The sequence below is a fragment of the Vanessa tameamea genome, chromosome 15, assembly GCF_037043105.1.
Source record: "Vanessa tameamea isolate UH-Manoa-2023 chromosome 15, ilVanTame1 primary haplotype, whole genome shotgun sequence".
Lineage (NCBI taxonomy): Eukaryota > Metazoa > Arthropoda > Insecta > Lepidoptera > Nymphalidae > Vanessa > Vanessa tameamea.
Window position 1 is genome coordinate 7495740 of NC_087323.1, and position 16078 is coordinate 7511817.

At 30.0% G+C, this 16078-nt stretch overlaps 1 protein-coding gene across 7 annotated transcripts in view; it reads right to left on the reverse strand.

The window, feature by feature from the left end:
- Positions 1–16078, reverse strand: part of LOC113399144 (apoptosis-stimulating of p53 protein 1) — a 240190-nt gene that overhangs the window by 68479 nt on the left and 155633 nt on the right. For 3 of the 7 annotated variants that reach the window (XM_064217071.1, XM_026638205.2, XM_064217070.1), the window contains exon 1: positions 12905–13024. The exons of 3 other annotated variants lie outside the window; for them this stretch is intronic. Coding sequence is in view for 1 of the 4 variants with exons in the window: in XM_026638211.2 (XP_026493996.2) it covers positions 14269–14271 (3 nt within the window). In the remaining 3 variants the exon portion in view is untranslated. Of the gene's footprint in view, positions 1–12904; positions 13025–14268; positions 14287–16078 lie in introns of those variants that run through there. One more of the 7 variants, XM_026638211.2, reaches the window with a different exon arrangement.

Genomic DNA, 16078 nt, shown 5'->3' on the forward strand with positions numbered 1-16078 from the left:
AAATATTTTCTTAATGTTAACAAAATGTTTTCGGTAAGTAATTCATTATGTTACTTTACTGCGAAGTGATATATATGGATTCCCCCCATTTTCCCACGTACTCGCTGTCATTTAATCGCTTGCCTGGATATGAACCAGCGGTATCAACGAAGAGACTAAACTGATGAATTTGAACGTATGAAGAGTAATAAATTAAATAAGCAACAATTATTAAAATACATATTATTTAAAAAGATTATATATTCATCGAAGGCTGCTATTAAATTAATCTTGCGTAGTAATCGATTAGCAAATGCTCTTATAATACGTTATAGACTCCTATCGTAGTGTAATATAATATTGTACTCCAAGTTTGAATGAAGCAGCTTCATGAAATAGATGCATTCATTGTTCGGAATACCGCATACCAAGATTTGAAGATACATTTAAGCTTTAGCATACATTAAGAAATTTCAGAATACATAATTAAGATATAAGATATTATAGCCTTTCGTACATTGAGTTTTATTCAAACTATCAAGTAGTTTACTTTCATTCCGCATATAAAAACCCCTTGCTTTATTAATTACTAGCTATCCTCCCCGGCTTCGCACGTGTAGAATAAGGGGGTCAACATTAAATTTTTATTGTAAATCGTATAATAAATATCTATTGATATGTGCGACGCGAAGTAAAGCTCCCAGTAGGTATAATCTTTAAAATGATTTCCGCCAATACTTCTAGCCTTCCTCATGAATCATTCCGTTCATTAGAAAAACCGTAAGATAATCCGTTTGGAAGTTTTTCAGTTTGTCGCGTTCGGAATGACATACAGACAACTTCCTAGACTTTATAATATATAAATATTATAATATAATATAAATTATATACTTAATAAATTGTACGTGTAAAACATTTGAAAAAAGTGGATTAAAATTTACGAAAAAGGATGAAGGAAGGCAAAGCAAGGTATAATAATGTTATTAGCATATATTTTATTTAAACCTAACACAAGAAACATTATAAGCACATAAAAGGCGAAGGAACTCACGCTGTTAAATAATAATCTTAACCTTTACCAAACTATTAAAATAAATGTGAGATTAAAGTTATTTGACATCCTCCTTTATACACATCATCTCCAGAAAAAAATAAAATTATTACAATTTTTTTAGTAAACAAACATTCCAGGAAATTGTATAAACTTTACAGGCCGCAGGATCTTACCGATTGTTCAATTGAAAAGTTCTCTGTCGTATTAACAATAGAACTTTTAGAAATTGAAAGGATAACCCTCAAGCCACAATTCATTATCAGTACTTATGACAACCTAAAAAGCCCATTAAAATTGCTATTGTATAGAGCTATAAAACAGCGGATAATTAAGACTTTCAGACAATAGTCTGGAAATACTATAGAAATCTCGATAACACTTACCAGAATAATTAAGATAAAAACTTTTCATGGAATTATACATAATTTCGTTTTTCAGAACAAACAAATGCTATACATATGACATTCATACAAACTATTATAATAACCAATGAAAGCGGGTTGAAAAAAAAGAAAAACAATATGTGATTTTGTCATTGATAACGATATAAGGCGTCATATACATTTTACAGGAAGCAAAATACAAGTGGTGCTGTGCAGTCTAGGTGAGTGGTCGACATGCTTTCGTTCAGTCGCCTAGTGAACGTTAGCCGCGAGACCTGCCTAGGAACTGATCATTTTTTAATTATCTTGATATCACGACAAATAACAAAAAAATACTATAGTATTAAAGATCCTCGTCAGTCATTTTTGGTTCCTCGTGCCGATTTCAATTTGAAAATTATAAATTTATCTATAACACGTGCAAGGCACAATCTTTTTAAGGTTTAATTAGGCAGAAGTACACGTTACCCTAATAATGGCTCATTAAACCATGTATAAGGAAAATTATTTCCCCATTAAAGCGCTCCTGCGTTTCCTTTTTCAGTTATGCTTTATATAATTTGGGGTTAATTTATTGATTCCAAATTTATGTTTATGAAACGAGAAATTTTATTTATATATTCGTAAAAATAAACCAGTGCGCATAACGCATTTCAACATAGAAAATAAAAGAGGTAGCGACGAAATGACACAAATTTAATCTAAGCTACGTATCCTTCAGTATACGTTATGAATGTAAACTCAGACTGTTTACGTAAGCGGCGCGTTTAATATTACCAAAAGGTAGGGCGAAGAAAGAAAAGAATACTCCTAAAGGACTTAAACCAAACAAATCTTAACGACATTTATATAAAGAAATATAAAACAAAATATAACGAACAACTTGCAAACTTTTGGTTTCAAAATTATTCGATCTTATATCGAAGAAACAGCCGTTCATTGGCCGTTAGTATTTATCTTCATTTACAAAAAATATATTTTATATTAGTCACTGACAAAATAAAGATTGAAAGTTTATTGAGCCATTTTTATTATGATCAATTAAATTGGCTTACTAAAAAAATAAACAATTGACAGTTAGTCTTGCTTACTGAATGAATAATGTAACTAGTGTAGTAGTGTTTGATCTAAAATTAACCCTTGTAAATAACTTTTATATGTAGATAGTTAACAACTATATAAGGTAGGATATTATGGCAGTCCATATAAACACCACCCTATTATCGTCAAATAGCAATGTATTGTTGTGTCCCGATTTTAAAGAGTCAGTGTAGGAAAACATTTATGTATTATATTTCCTAGTGTTAATTTATAACATATCCAGTTATATAGAGATAAACATTATAGGCCTATTTGCTCATTTTTTATTGAATCGGTAGACGGGCGGACGAATGGGCCATTTGATGATAAGTGCCTCGGCCCATAGACATTAACGCCGTATGAATTTTAACTATTTTTTACATAATGCGCCCCCAACCTTGGAACCTTATATGTCCCTTATGCTTATACTTACACAGGCTCATTTACCATTTAAACCGAAACGGAACAATACTATATATTACAGCTTGGTGGTAGAAGTTACGATGGGCGGATGGTATCTACTCAGACAGTCTTGCACAATCCCTACCACCAAGTATCATCTTCCTTTCTACTACAAATAAAAAGTAAAAAGGAACCGGTTTCAGTAAAATATGCATGATTATACCCACATACAGGCATATGTTAAATAAAAGCTAAAAAGAAAGATCACAACATTAAAAAACATTATGAAAAAATATAGCCATTTTACATGCAATGTTTAGTCGTATACTCGTATCAAGAGAGCGTATAGCAATCGACGATACTAATTGCCTTTAATATTTTCCGGGAGCGAAAACAAGTCGTGATAAAATCCGAGTAGTTAATTGGCATGCATATACGACGGCAATATAGAAATATTTTTTAAAACAACAGTTTAAAATGTTGCTTACCTCGAGTAAGTTTTAACCGTCGTTTTATTAATGATTTATATAACATTGATCAAATTATGTTAAACATTAATAATTTTAATTGGCTTCTCTGTACATTCAGATTAATCGTATACATCGTTGATGAGTTTAAGCGTATATAAATAGTAACAAGAATTAACAAAATTATTATTAGCATTGAATTTAAAGAAAAAATGGAATCTACCATGAAGTCTTTAATTTTTTAAGGTATAAGTCTGCCATTTTTCAATGTTATATTGATAAAAAACTATTATTTTATGCTTGGTTAAGTACATCAATCTTTTGTAACATCGAAAAAAGTTGTCACTCACATTTTAAGAATTATCGATATTTTATTTATTTTCATCGTAGAACAAATTAATTGTTTCAACCTACGTATATGGAATGACATATAAATATTTAAATGAAAATAGCAGAACGGAGGGATATCTAAATCTGTCACCTTTGAATGTAGGTCAGTGAATTCTTACACATTCTAAAAACATAAGTTATTCAACGGCGATCTCTCTATTAGAAGTAGTTTTTTCACAAACTTATGAAAAAGTTATAAAAACTTTTTCGACTTTACGCCTCGCAATTTTTTTTTTATAATTTATAAAATATTTCATTCAAAACACAACCTTATGACGAATCATTAAGGACTATTATTTTAAAGTTTAGATAAATGAAAATCGTCTCTCGTTACAGCTGATCAGATAATGATCTATTTCGAAATAGGCAGCATGTGCTAATGGCAGTGAAACATCTTCATGAAATATAGATTACGTACTTGTATTGATCGGGCAAGTCAATTAGAGCGAGGTTTAATTACCAAACCCGCATACAAAGTCCAGAGTCACTTATAAAGGATTTGAATTCACAATAGAATTTGATATTGTCCGATATTATTGATCTCTGCATACAAAATAAATATAAATAATCTTATTTTATACATAAGTCGCATCTATGTATATTCCATCCATCACAACCACTACACTGCAAGCAACAAAATTTCATATTCCGGTTTAAAAACGGAATATAATTTTATTGAGACAAGGGACATAATTATCTTACATTGAGTTGTTGGTGACGTAATAACTGTGTAAGAAATGTCCTTCCTATAGTCCCATTGGCTAAAGGCCAAAATGATCGACAATCTACCAATACATGGACAATTTCGTCTGCATTCCTTAAATTAAAAAAAAACACACACACACACTCATTATTGTTTTTGTTTAATTGCGTCATGTATGCTAATATTATAAATGTGAAATAACTATTTATCTTTTGTTATTTCACGGTTGAAATTTGGTTGAATTACAAGCTAGTTTGAACTCTAAGGATGGAGAGAGGCTACTTTTTTACGCCTAATACTTAACGACCAACCCCTAAAACAGACGCGAAGTCGTTGGCGAAAACTAGTAACACATTAATAAAAAATCCTCGGCTTGCTTAATTAGCCCAAAAAGTCCTCTAGGACTTTATGGTCGCCATTTTAAAAGACAATATAGCTCATGTAACTGTTTTATTACGTTAAACAAATTCAATAAAGTTAAAAATAAATCTTAAATATAGTTAATAAAAATGTACTACATTGTCTAAACGTCAATACAACTTTAATTCTTCGTCAAAGCTTCGTATTCTAGCAAGGTGTTACTTTATATTAGTAGCAATAACTTTAGGCACCTCCGACTATTCATGTGCAGCGATAAACTTACAGCCTAATCAAACTACATTGTTCAACTTATTCAACTTAAAACTAAGTTCATTTCAAAGCGAATGTACGAGAATTTAGTTAATATTCAAGTTAACTTTTCAAAAGGCTTCAATTAAATCATTGACATATATTAGTCCCGGTTTTATGAATAGCCATGTGTAGCTATGTATGTATACAATTGTTACGAATCTGTTATACATAGCTTTTTATATACATATATATTGATAGATTTTTATTATATATCAAAACCAATTATTTGTTATATGACTAAGATACTAAACAACATTGGAGTGATTTATGAGTTTGAATTCGCCTCAGGTTTCACCAATATATCAATAAATGTCCGCTTGATAAAATCTATTAAAACAAAGCGTACATACGTAACACTCACCATTGAATAGGTCGCTTTAGAACAACGGAACATTATCGTTCAACTAAAATCAGTATTTAAATTGAATGATTTCGACATATTAAATAATGCATTAACGATTGTATGTTTAATTTGATAGTGTTTTTTTTTTCATACGTCACAGGAATTACCAGTAGATTCTTAAATTTTGTTTTATAACTGCTAAATGATTGCTTACTTGGTCTTTTTTGAATTGACGCACTTATTATCATTTTATAATTATTTAAGGTTCTACTAATGTTATATCAAAAAATGCTTAATATGTTTCCGAAGACTATGATCACTATAGAGCGGGTTCATCGTAACTGATCATTTGAGTACGCAACTTGATAATACATAATAATAACAACATAAATATGAATACTTACGGCTAATTTTGCAGTAAAATTGCATATATTTTTAACGATGTATATACATATATATACTGACATTGAAATAAGGAAAAATAGTGAGGATTTTAGGAAACCTTCGACATTCATGCAACTCGTTAATGCTTTTGTTATAAGCAGAACTTGAATACAGTTCCTCAATACAAAACACACAGTTAAAGATTCGAAAAGGCGCAAAAAATATTTTTGACATTTAACATATGATGTCGAATTTCACCTCTGATTAGCATATATAAAAAGCGAAGTAGGTTTCATATCATAACTTTATATTCCCGACGGAAATTACTAGACATGTTTGAATAGTTCTTATATAAAGTATTTAATAACTACATCAACTCCACCATACCAAGTAATCGCTGTTATCAATTTAAAGTAAATAAACAACGAACGAGCTAAGAAAAACATGCGCCTTTAAACAAACTAGCATAAACTTACATAGTTGTCGTTGAAAATCAAAGATTTAGAATCGAATAAATATATAGAGCTTTAATCCGTCACAATTTATTAGTTATTAGTATAATGATCTATTTTATGTTTTTAATATAAAGTTATTTCATTTTTATCGTAACTTAGAATAAATTGAAATTCATCTATGTAAAACCGTAACAGTCGTAATATCCCATAATTAGAGGTACAATTAACTGTTTTGAATTAATAATTACAATGGAACATTATTCTTTAACGAATATACGACTATTACGACGAAGCAAAACGTAATTCTTTTAAAATAATATTAGTAATAGAAATGAAATCCGCCACCGGAGAGTACTTAATCGTTTCGATAGCGAGACCCGATGATCTTACGGTACAGTTAAGTTTTAAACTGCCCTAAATCATTTTCGACAGACAAAATTAAATTACTGACCCATTTATATTGATATTTATGGTGAAAATTGAAATTAAATTTGTTAGATTTGCAAAATAATTTTATGAACAAAAACTTAGCTTTTAAATGAATTGTCATTGTATATTGAAATGCTTTGTTTTAGTAATGAGCATTTCGGCTCGTCATTGCTGTTTAATTGAACCAATTTGTAACTTGGCAGAGTTTGTATTTTGTTTGAGCGGACAGTTGAGTATTTTGATAATATTCAGTTTGGTAGCGAAACTAAAAGCGCTTAGTACTTAGTTCGTGTCTCAGATGTCCTCGTCCTTGACAAATGAAACGTTCTCGACATCTCTTCGCTTTAAATTATATGTTCAAACGACATCATAAAAATATATTTTACTGTATTTGTTCGTAAATCAAACAAACTGAATAATTCAGCTTAAGCTATTCATTGTTTTCATGTTCATCCGAAAACAGCAAAAAAATAATATTTTTCTTCATTTTTATAAAGTATTTAAACATTATTTTAACGACACCGATAATGATTTAAGACTTTTAGTTTCCCTTAAATACATACACAATATAAATACTTAGTATACAACTAATATAGTAACAGCTGTTCATTTAAAAATTTTAGGATTACTGCAACATATAATATACTAAAAATTCAAAGTAAATTAACAGTTACTTAATAACAAGTAACTTTCTGCATGTCATCTTCGCTCAGAATTAGTTCAGCAAAGTTGGTCCGATTCTCTTGATTGTGTTGTTATGAAGATTTAGGGCGGCCTGTGTAAACAAATTCTCTTGCGTTTAACGTTAACTTGATTTATAAACACTTTATTATCTATCGAACAACACATAAATACTTAATTGAAATCCAAGAATGTTATTTATGAAAATTAGTTTAAAACATCATAAAGAGAGGAAGGCGAAACCAATTAGCGAAAGGAAGAGGCCGCGGTCTCCTGTTTTTGCACATCAGAATGTTAAAGGCATTCATTATACGGTATTATGTTGTCGTAGTGACGGCATAGTATAGTTGATAGAGTACATTACTCTTAGAAAAGTATTTGTTTCAAAGAGAGACAAGTACCAATAAGATTTCAGGTGCTTAATATAGGTTCATAATAAAACTTATTGGTGTGTTTTTTTGTGAAAAGAAATCATCGAGAGATGACTTCAAAATAACACCTTGTTAATGATCCAATGCTGGGCAAAGGCCTCTTCGCTCATTTGAAGAGAAGGTTAAGAACTTAATCCACCACGCTGCTCCAAAGCGCGTTGGTGCGTGAAAGATTCTCATCCAACGCGTGCAGGTTTTCTCATTCTCAAATCACCGCCGAGAAAGATATAAAATATAAATACAAATTAAGCACATGAATTTAGTTGCGCACTTAGAATCATCGGTTAAGTTTCACGTGTTGTAATCACTAGGTCATCACGACAGAAAAAACGTGCAGTATAGAAAAAAACCGACAAAGCTCGTAGTATGTATCTATGCTATTTGTAACCAATCACTCTTAACTAAACCAAAGACAAAATTTGATTTAGTTAAGAGTGAGTTCACTTCAAGAATTTCGACACGATGTCCTATAAAGAACCGACGTAAATTTTAATTATATTGTCATTGACATAGACAGGGGTCAACACATGCTATCGGTTAGCCTATTTGCAAAAGAATCCTTAAAAAAATATTAACCTTAACCAGAAATTCAATTCCAACACAACGTGACCTTATACGCCACTTGTCAAGGCAAATACAAACCTGACTGATCTCATCTCGTCCTTTATGTAAATCGAATAGATAGATTCCATTTATTTCGAGGGAAAGAAAATGTAGGTTTTGTAACATATCCAGATCACTGTTAGAAGAACTATTCGACTAAGATATCATATCGACTATTACAATAACTAGGGAAATCAATTATTTGTTCTGTCACACAAACTAGCATTATTTTATCTATTTTATATTGTTATCGGTACTAATTTTAAATCAATTTAAAGATATATCAAATAGGACTAAACACTCGACAGAGACGTGAAGCGGCCTGTGCCTTAAAATTTACAGAAAATATTAAGTCATTCGGGCGCATGACGTGTATAGATAAAAAATATTCAATTTTCCAAGCCGGCATCGCGGATATAGTTATATCTTGATAAACATAGACATTTCTATCAATCATGCATGAACCCTTTAGGTAACGGTCAAGGTCTCAAATTTCTTTTGCACAGAGTACGAGACCGTTGATTGGAAATCTCTCTCTTTCGCTTAAAATTTCTAAGTACATTTTTCTTTCTTCTAAGTTAAGAGTAATCTCTTAGGATATAGACTCTAATTTTTAAACAATTGATTATTAATTATAGTCAATACAAAATATATAAATGCAAATGACTTTCTTACGGAAGAGAAGCAGAGAGTGAGAAAATATAGTATGTTAACTTAATGTTAACTTCTGCGTACATAAAAGGCATGTAATGTAATTACAAAGAAATTTTGACGTAATTACGCCTGAAGGTTGATCGATCGAGGGACTACGTAGCCGAAATTAGAAAAATAAATTCGTTTAATGTACGAGTGTCACGTAATTAAAAAAATGTATGTCACACGACCAAGCCATTAATAAGGAGACTTTGACCCATGCAGTTTGAACCCTTAGAATGTTAAGGGAAAGAAGAATCTAAGGCAAAAAATATTTTAATAATAAATGTTTCAGGAAATATAAAATTTACCATTTATGTCCTTTGGATATAATAAATATTATGTTTTTAGATTTTATTGTATGATATGTAGTTTTGTAAAGTAATAAAATTAAATACAATTTTCACAACTTTACTAAACTCTGCTAAATTTAAGACTAAGAGAATTTGTTTGATATTCCCTTTGGAGCTTAAGAAGTCGACTTCTAAAGTGGATAAGCAGATCATCATTAAATACGATCAAATTTTGATTAAAGAGTGAGTTCCGTTTGAGAACCCTTTATGATATTTATACCGAGAGTTTACTTCAACTTTGTATTAAGATTTAAAAGAATAAAGCATTTTGTTCTTGGTCATATTATCAATTGAAACTAAACATGCAACATAGGAGTACAAATTGTTATGCGTGTTTCTTTTTTATTGTTATTTTTTTTATATTAATAATTTGAACACATAGCATGGATTCGTAATTTTAAGCGATATCAAGTAATCAATTCAAAATAGGATATAAAATTAATAAAAGATATTATATTAATTAATTAGGAAATTACGACAACAAAGCAATTAATTCTTAGTAGTTTAATTACTGCCGCCCCTGACTCGGAATATTAAATTAAAAAAAAACTGCACTGCTAGTTATAAAACAATTATAATTGTAAGAAATATATATTCATCGTACAATGGACAAGTTTAGAAATATTTACTTTGCTCTTGAGATAAAACTTTGCAGAAAGGAATTTTATTTGTAATTAATTTTACACTGTACGTGTATGATTACTTGTAGTTATTTTTATAGTGAAGTTTTGCTATAACCCAGTTAAATGCGACTTTAAACACTTGGGAGTTGCGCAGTCACTTCCTTTGCTCATAAAAGATAAACGCTTGCATTGATAATTACAATCAGGTTATAGCATCTAGGTTAGTTACTGCGGATTAATCTATACATGCCTATCCTTGCAATTAAATATTAAAAAATAATTATCCCCAAGTCTTATGTATGCGTAGATCACAACGATGATGGTTTTCACCATCATGAAAGGTTTTTCAATCTCCAAGATAACGATCTTGTATAGTGCTTCAGCAAATACTCGAATACAATGTTAGGTTTAATCAAAGTCGATACATACACAATTATAAAGCCCGTTTTATATTGTATATACGTTATACGAAACATATGAGCGATATTTGCATCGTTCGAGGGAAAATGTCTTCAAAAACCTTTTTGCTGTTTATTTAGGTTAATAATGCAAGCTGATTTTATTTATTGTTAAAAAATAATTTAAATTATTGTTTTAATAAAATTTAATATGAAAATGCTCCCATGTGATGATGATGATTGATTGATAAGTTAGGTAATAGTACTTCAAATGCATTTAAGATGTTTTAATAATGGGATGTACCCATGTAAGTGCACTGTGACGTCACTGATGTATATCCCAAATGGATGTCAAAATTCGGTTCAATGATATCACCCTTAAAAAATTATTTTTTGTAGTTTCAGAATTATAAATTCCTAATAGCTTATTAGAATACTTTTCTTCGTTCCTTAACTTTTTCTAATCTAATTATAATAATCTTTCAACCCAATTTAGAACTTTGGTCCATTAGTGATCGAAGACTAAAACTTAAATTAAAAGTAAATTTAAAGATATAAAAACTGACTAAACGTAATGTTGCTGTCGCTTATGTACTAAATGTATATTTGGTAGTTATTCTAGAAATTTCGAAGCAATTATTATTAATGACAGGCATTTAAAACGTGTTAGCCGACTATACAGGATTACGTAACTATAATACCTATTGAAATTTTCCAAAATGAAGTTTCTTAGAAAGACTTTTAGGTACCATTGTGATTCAAAGGTTAGTTATAAAACTATGGAATAAAAGACGATGAGCAACCGCCAGTTACTAGGGACAGTATTTTTTGAAGCCGGTGGTAGATTTTTGCCTATCAATAAGTGTAATACGTATTTTTTATTATTAAGTTTTACAGATAAGTGAATACTAAGTGAAGTTTTTAGCTTAGCCTTATTGTTTGCTTTTGCTATGCGATAATATAATAAATTGGATATATCGTGTTTTACTTACAGTATAAACATTTTTATTATTCTATACAAAGAAAATCTAAAATAATAATAAAGATAAAACTCAAATTGCTGTATGAATATATTTTGAGAAAATTTATACGTCAAAGAACATTTGAAACGATTTATACGCAAGCCAATTGATTATAAGCCTTAGTTTATTTTTCCTAAAGGAATAAGAGTCCTTTACAATATGATATTTAGGGCGTACTATAATTACATATTAACAGTGCCAAGAAACCGCTTTTATATGACATAGATAAAGACAAAAGAAATTGATTATTTGACTACAGCCCACTTCCCAATAATTCTACTGTCAAAGTAATATTTCATATTGCTGTATGTGAGTATGAAGTGTTCGTGAGCCTGTCGTTACCGACATGACGTTTAAGAAACCAATAATACAATGTAATAAGATTATACATCTTATATTACCGGTATCTATAAAATAACTGCAGTTACTATCGAACATTGGCCTTTTTTATTAATTTGTTTGATATACTGAACTGAAATACATTTTTTAAGCCTAAAATATATTTATTTAATAGATTATATACATATTGCAGAAGTAAAATACTATTCAGTTCTAGGATTTTTAAATGATTTAGATTATTATAATATACAATTAGCGTACTTATATAAAATTAAATCGAATCTTTTGGAATGTCGAAGTTGCTATTAAGGTTTAAAATTTTACATTTTAAACATGTTTAGAAAAAAAGTATACCTTTTAGCGTTCGAATCAAAGTAACTCTAAAAAGTTCAAGTAGTCACATGTGGTGACCGAATGAATACATCTTTATCTACCTGCTCACTTAGTAATAATCATGAATAGAGAAAAATAGACCTTATTGCATTGATTATTTAGTCTATTTTATATTGTAAATAAAACTAAACCTTTATTTTAGTTTTAGGCTATATTAATTGCATTCATTTAAAACGTCTTTATTACAGATATATTGTTTAAGTTATTAGAACGAAGTTTCAATATGAGTTCAAACTTTATCTAAATGTTATCAAGTTAAATGGTAATTAATATTTAAATTAAAATGCCTAAAGCAATGTCACCGATACATAGTTTATAAGATAAGAAATGAAGTATCTACCAGGTTTTATTTATTCAGACCCGGTCTTGCAACCGCCGGTTATTTCTTAACAAGTTCTCTCTTCGAATAAATTCTATGTATTTGACTTATCTCCCTTATCAATCGTTTCAAAACACGCTCCGGTTAGCAAACACCAAACAAGTCCCACTGACTCAAATTGTTAAAGAATCGAAGAGTTAATTAACCATTTTATTTTAGTGATCAAATAATATTTCGAAGGTTTCCAGATATATTAAAATATACACGAGTAATATATTATAATGAATAACTACGACTACAAAACTAACGTTACAAACTTCACTTCTCGGTTCGTGAGATCGTCAAACCGTACCGCGGGTACGTCGGAACGTACAACCGCCCCTCGCCGAGGGCTAGAAGCTACTGAATTGACGTGGACTAGCGCGAATGCCACAGGCTGACTTCACAATGAAAGCTCGGAACCACCCCTCCCGCTCTCTTCCTGACTAAAATGCACAATTTTTTAGAAAAAAATTATAAAGGAACGCTAGAAGCACAAGTAACTACAATTGCCCACTTGGACGTTGAATGGGTCCTACCCTCGTTTGTTTGCTTTCTAATGAGCACTAGGAAGGACGCTATCTATAGATGTTTGTTTCTCCGTCTGTAGTTTATCTGTACTTATCTATTACACTTTCGAGGAGGAAACTTTTAACTGGTAATCAAGATAACTAAAATGTAGCACAAATTTTATTATTGAATAGCTTTCTTTACAAAATTCGAATAAATAGGACACATTATAAAAGAATTATAAAAATAACGATCCACCAAGTACTTTTAAAATCGCTGCGTTAAATTAAATTCTTGTGCTACAAATATACAGACGGCTGCAAATGCTCGAAGAACTTCAGCACAATTTGAATTCAGACGATGCAGAATTACTCTGATCTAGGTAATAAAAGTTGGAGAAGTTTTGTTACTTCATGTTTAAAATACCAAACATTGAAAGTTAAAGTATATTTATAAACACACACTCAAGCAATTTCGTAGTGAATACGCTTGTTATGTAAATTTCCGCAAAAAGAAAATTCAAATATGTATTCAAAGCAAAGTTTTTGTGGTAGTAAGGACCATTGTGAATGTGAATTTCAACCACATCTTATTGCCAAAAAATGCATATTAGAACTTCAAAGTGATATTTATACATCGTGTGTTGATTTCAAAGGCCGCCACATTTATTGTGGCATGCGAATCCAAAGGTGTTCCACTTTGTGCAAATTGAATAGCCGAGAAGCGAGCGACAAGCGCCCACACCTGATCGTAAATCAGATAATTCTAGACAGAGCAAAAAGGAAAAACGGTCGTAATAGCCACAGAAAAAGGTCGACTTTTACTATTGTAATCATATATACTGTATCTATAGTATGCCCGAGAATGTGCTATTGAGAAAAGGGTGCTCGCAGATAAGGGCTTTATCGATGCATAAAGTATGTTATTATGAACTTTGTCGGCCGCTCCTAGACTTGTCTAAAAGAGGAATTTTGCTGTATTCCCTGTGGTATTTTTGACATCTTCTTATTTACACCTGTCAATAATTTCGCGGTCGTCATATAAATCATGATAATTGCACAAAAAAAGAACGCTTTTCAACACATGTAGACTTCGGAGATTGATTAAAATGTATATTAATTACCATTCAAATATAAGCAGCGTAATTACCTGAAATAAAAAGAAACTCACATTAATTTTATTAATTATAAAATGTTATTCAATATATATATAATAAGATCATTAGATATATTTATTCAATATATAAATTTAATTCTTATAACTAAAATTGAAATATAGCCAATTGATCGAATTGTTCAAGATTTCATTCTGATAAGACGATATATAATAAAAAAATATTTGTTATATGGTTTCTAGTATTGGCACGTTGAAATGTTATGACGCCAGGGATAAGAATTGTCAATCTCTCTTAGTAAAGTACCCTCATTACATTTCCGTCTGCCGTCCCCATACTGTCTCACGTTATGTGTAGAAGGAGGCCGTTTTACACAAAGGCCTTCGTACAATCAACTAAGTTATATCATTTAAAATGCAAATTCAGGGACGTGAAACAAATTGGATAGGAAATCTGTTTTACCTTAAATACTTTACTATTTAAATTACAAGCATTAATTGCTTATTCATTACAGACAGTTATATAAAATCTATTTAATTTTAATTTTACATAGAAATACTAAAATATTTATTAAAACAAAGTACTGTTACATTAAAAATAATATTCTATACCATCGCTTGAAAAGAAATTTTTCATTACAATAATAAACGTTCGGCTCAAAGTACTCGGTTTGATATTGAATGAAATGTCTAATTAATTTAAATATCTTTGATATATTTTAATTTAAAGATAATACGCAAAGGATATTTTTACAACTTATCGAAACCGTAAAAAAAAGTTTAATTTTAATTTGGACAGTACCATTTGAGGGTTTATGACAAAAAACCCAACATTTGCCCGACTGTAAAACAAATTTTATCACCAGTCGTAATATCGAAGCTTATTCGGAACGATTAAGAATAAATCTACATAAACCATTTTATGACAAGAAAATTAAAATATATGAATATTATTTTTAATTGGAATATTGTTTGGATATTGACTTCATATTTCTGGATATAAATAGGAAGGTTTTAAGATTATATGACCTTAGGTTAGGCCCGTTAACATTATTCAAACATAGGCCAATAACGAGGTACGTAAATTACTTCATCAGTCTTCATCAATCGTTCAATGCTTTTCGACATAGTTGTTCTGTCTAATTAAGTCTACTATAGTCTAATCTATTCTCTTTATCATACATCTTAATTCATTCGAATCTTATTATTGTACTTACATTCTATAGAGTTTCTAAATGTTATCGTATTCAAATGCTAAATTTTATTAGTGTTAGTAATTCAAAAGAAAGTTAAAATTTGTTAGTATAATTCAAATCTTATTGAAATAAATAATTCATATAATTAATTACTAAACGCAAAACTTCTTCGTCAATGTCAGAAATTCATAGAAACTTTATTATAATAATTATAACGTACGTACAGATTCAGCGATTTTAAATAGACTCGATGTAATAAACGAATATTTATACCGTTTATTTGTTGAGTCATATGTATGTCTGCAATAATGTTATTTCATATTTTAAATAACAATAAATATAAATATTACATTTAATATTTGAACAATTCAAATGTTAGTAAGCTACTCATTATTTTCCTGCTCATGCATTGCCCATAAACGTACTCAATTTTTCAGATAAGACATACACAAAATCGTTGGAACCAGTTTTTCTCATATTACATTTTTCTCATGATTACAAAAATCTGCATGAGTTCCTGCAAACATCAGACACGCACTGCATAATCGAAATAATTGATTACAACAGCAAACTAATGTTTATGTCTCATTGGAATTCGAAAGATCGCGAAGGTTTAAACAACAT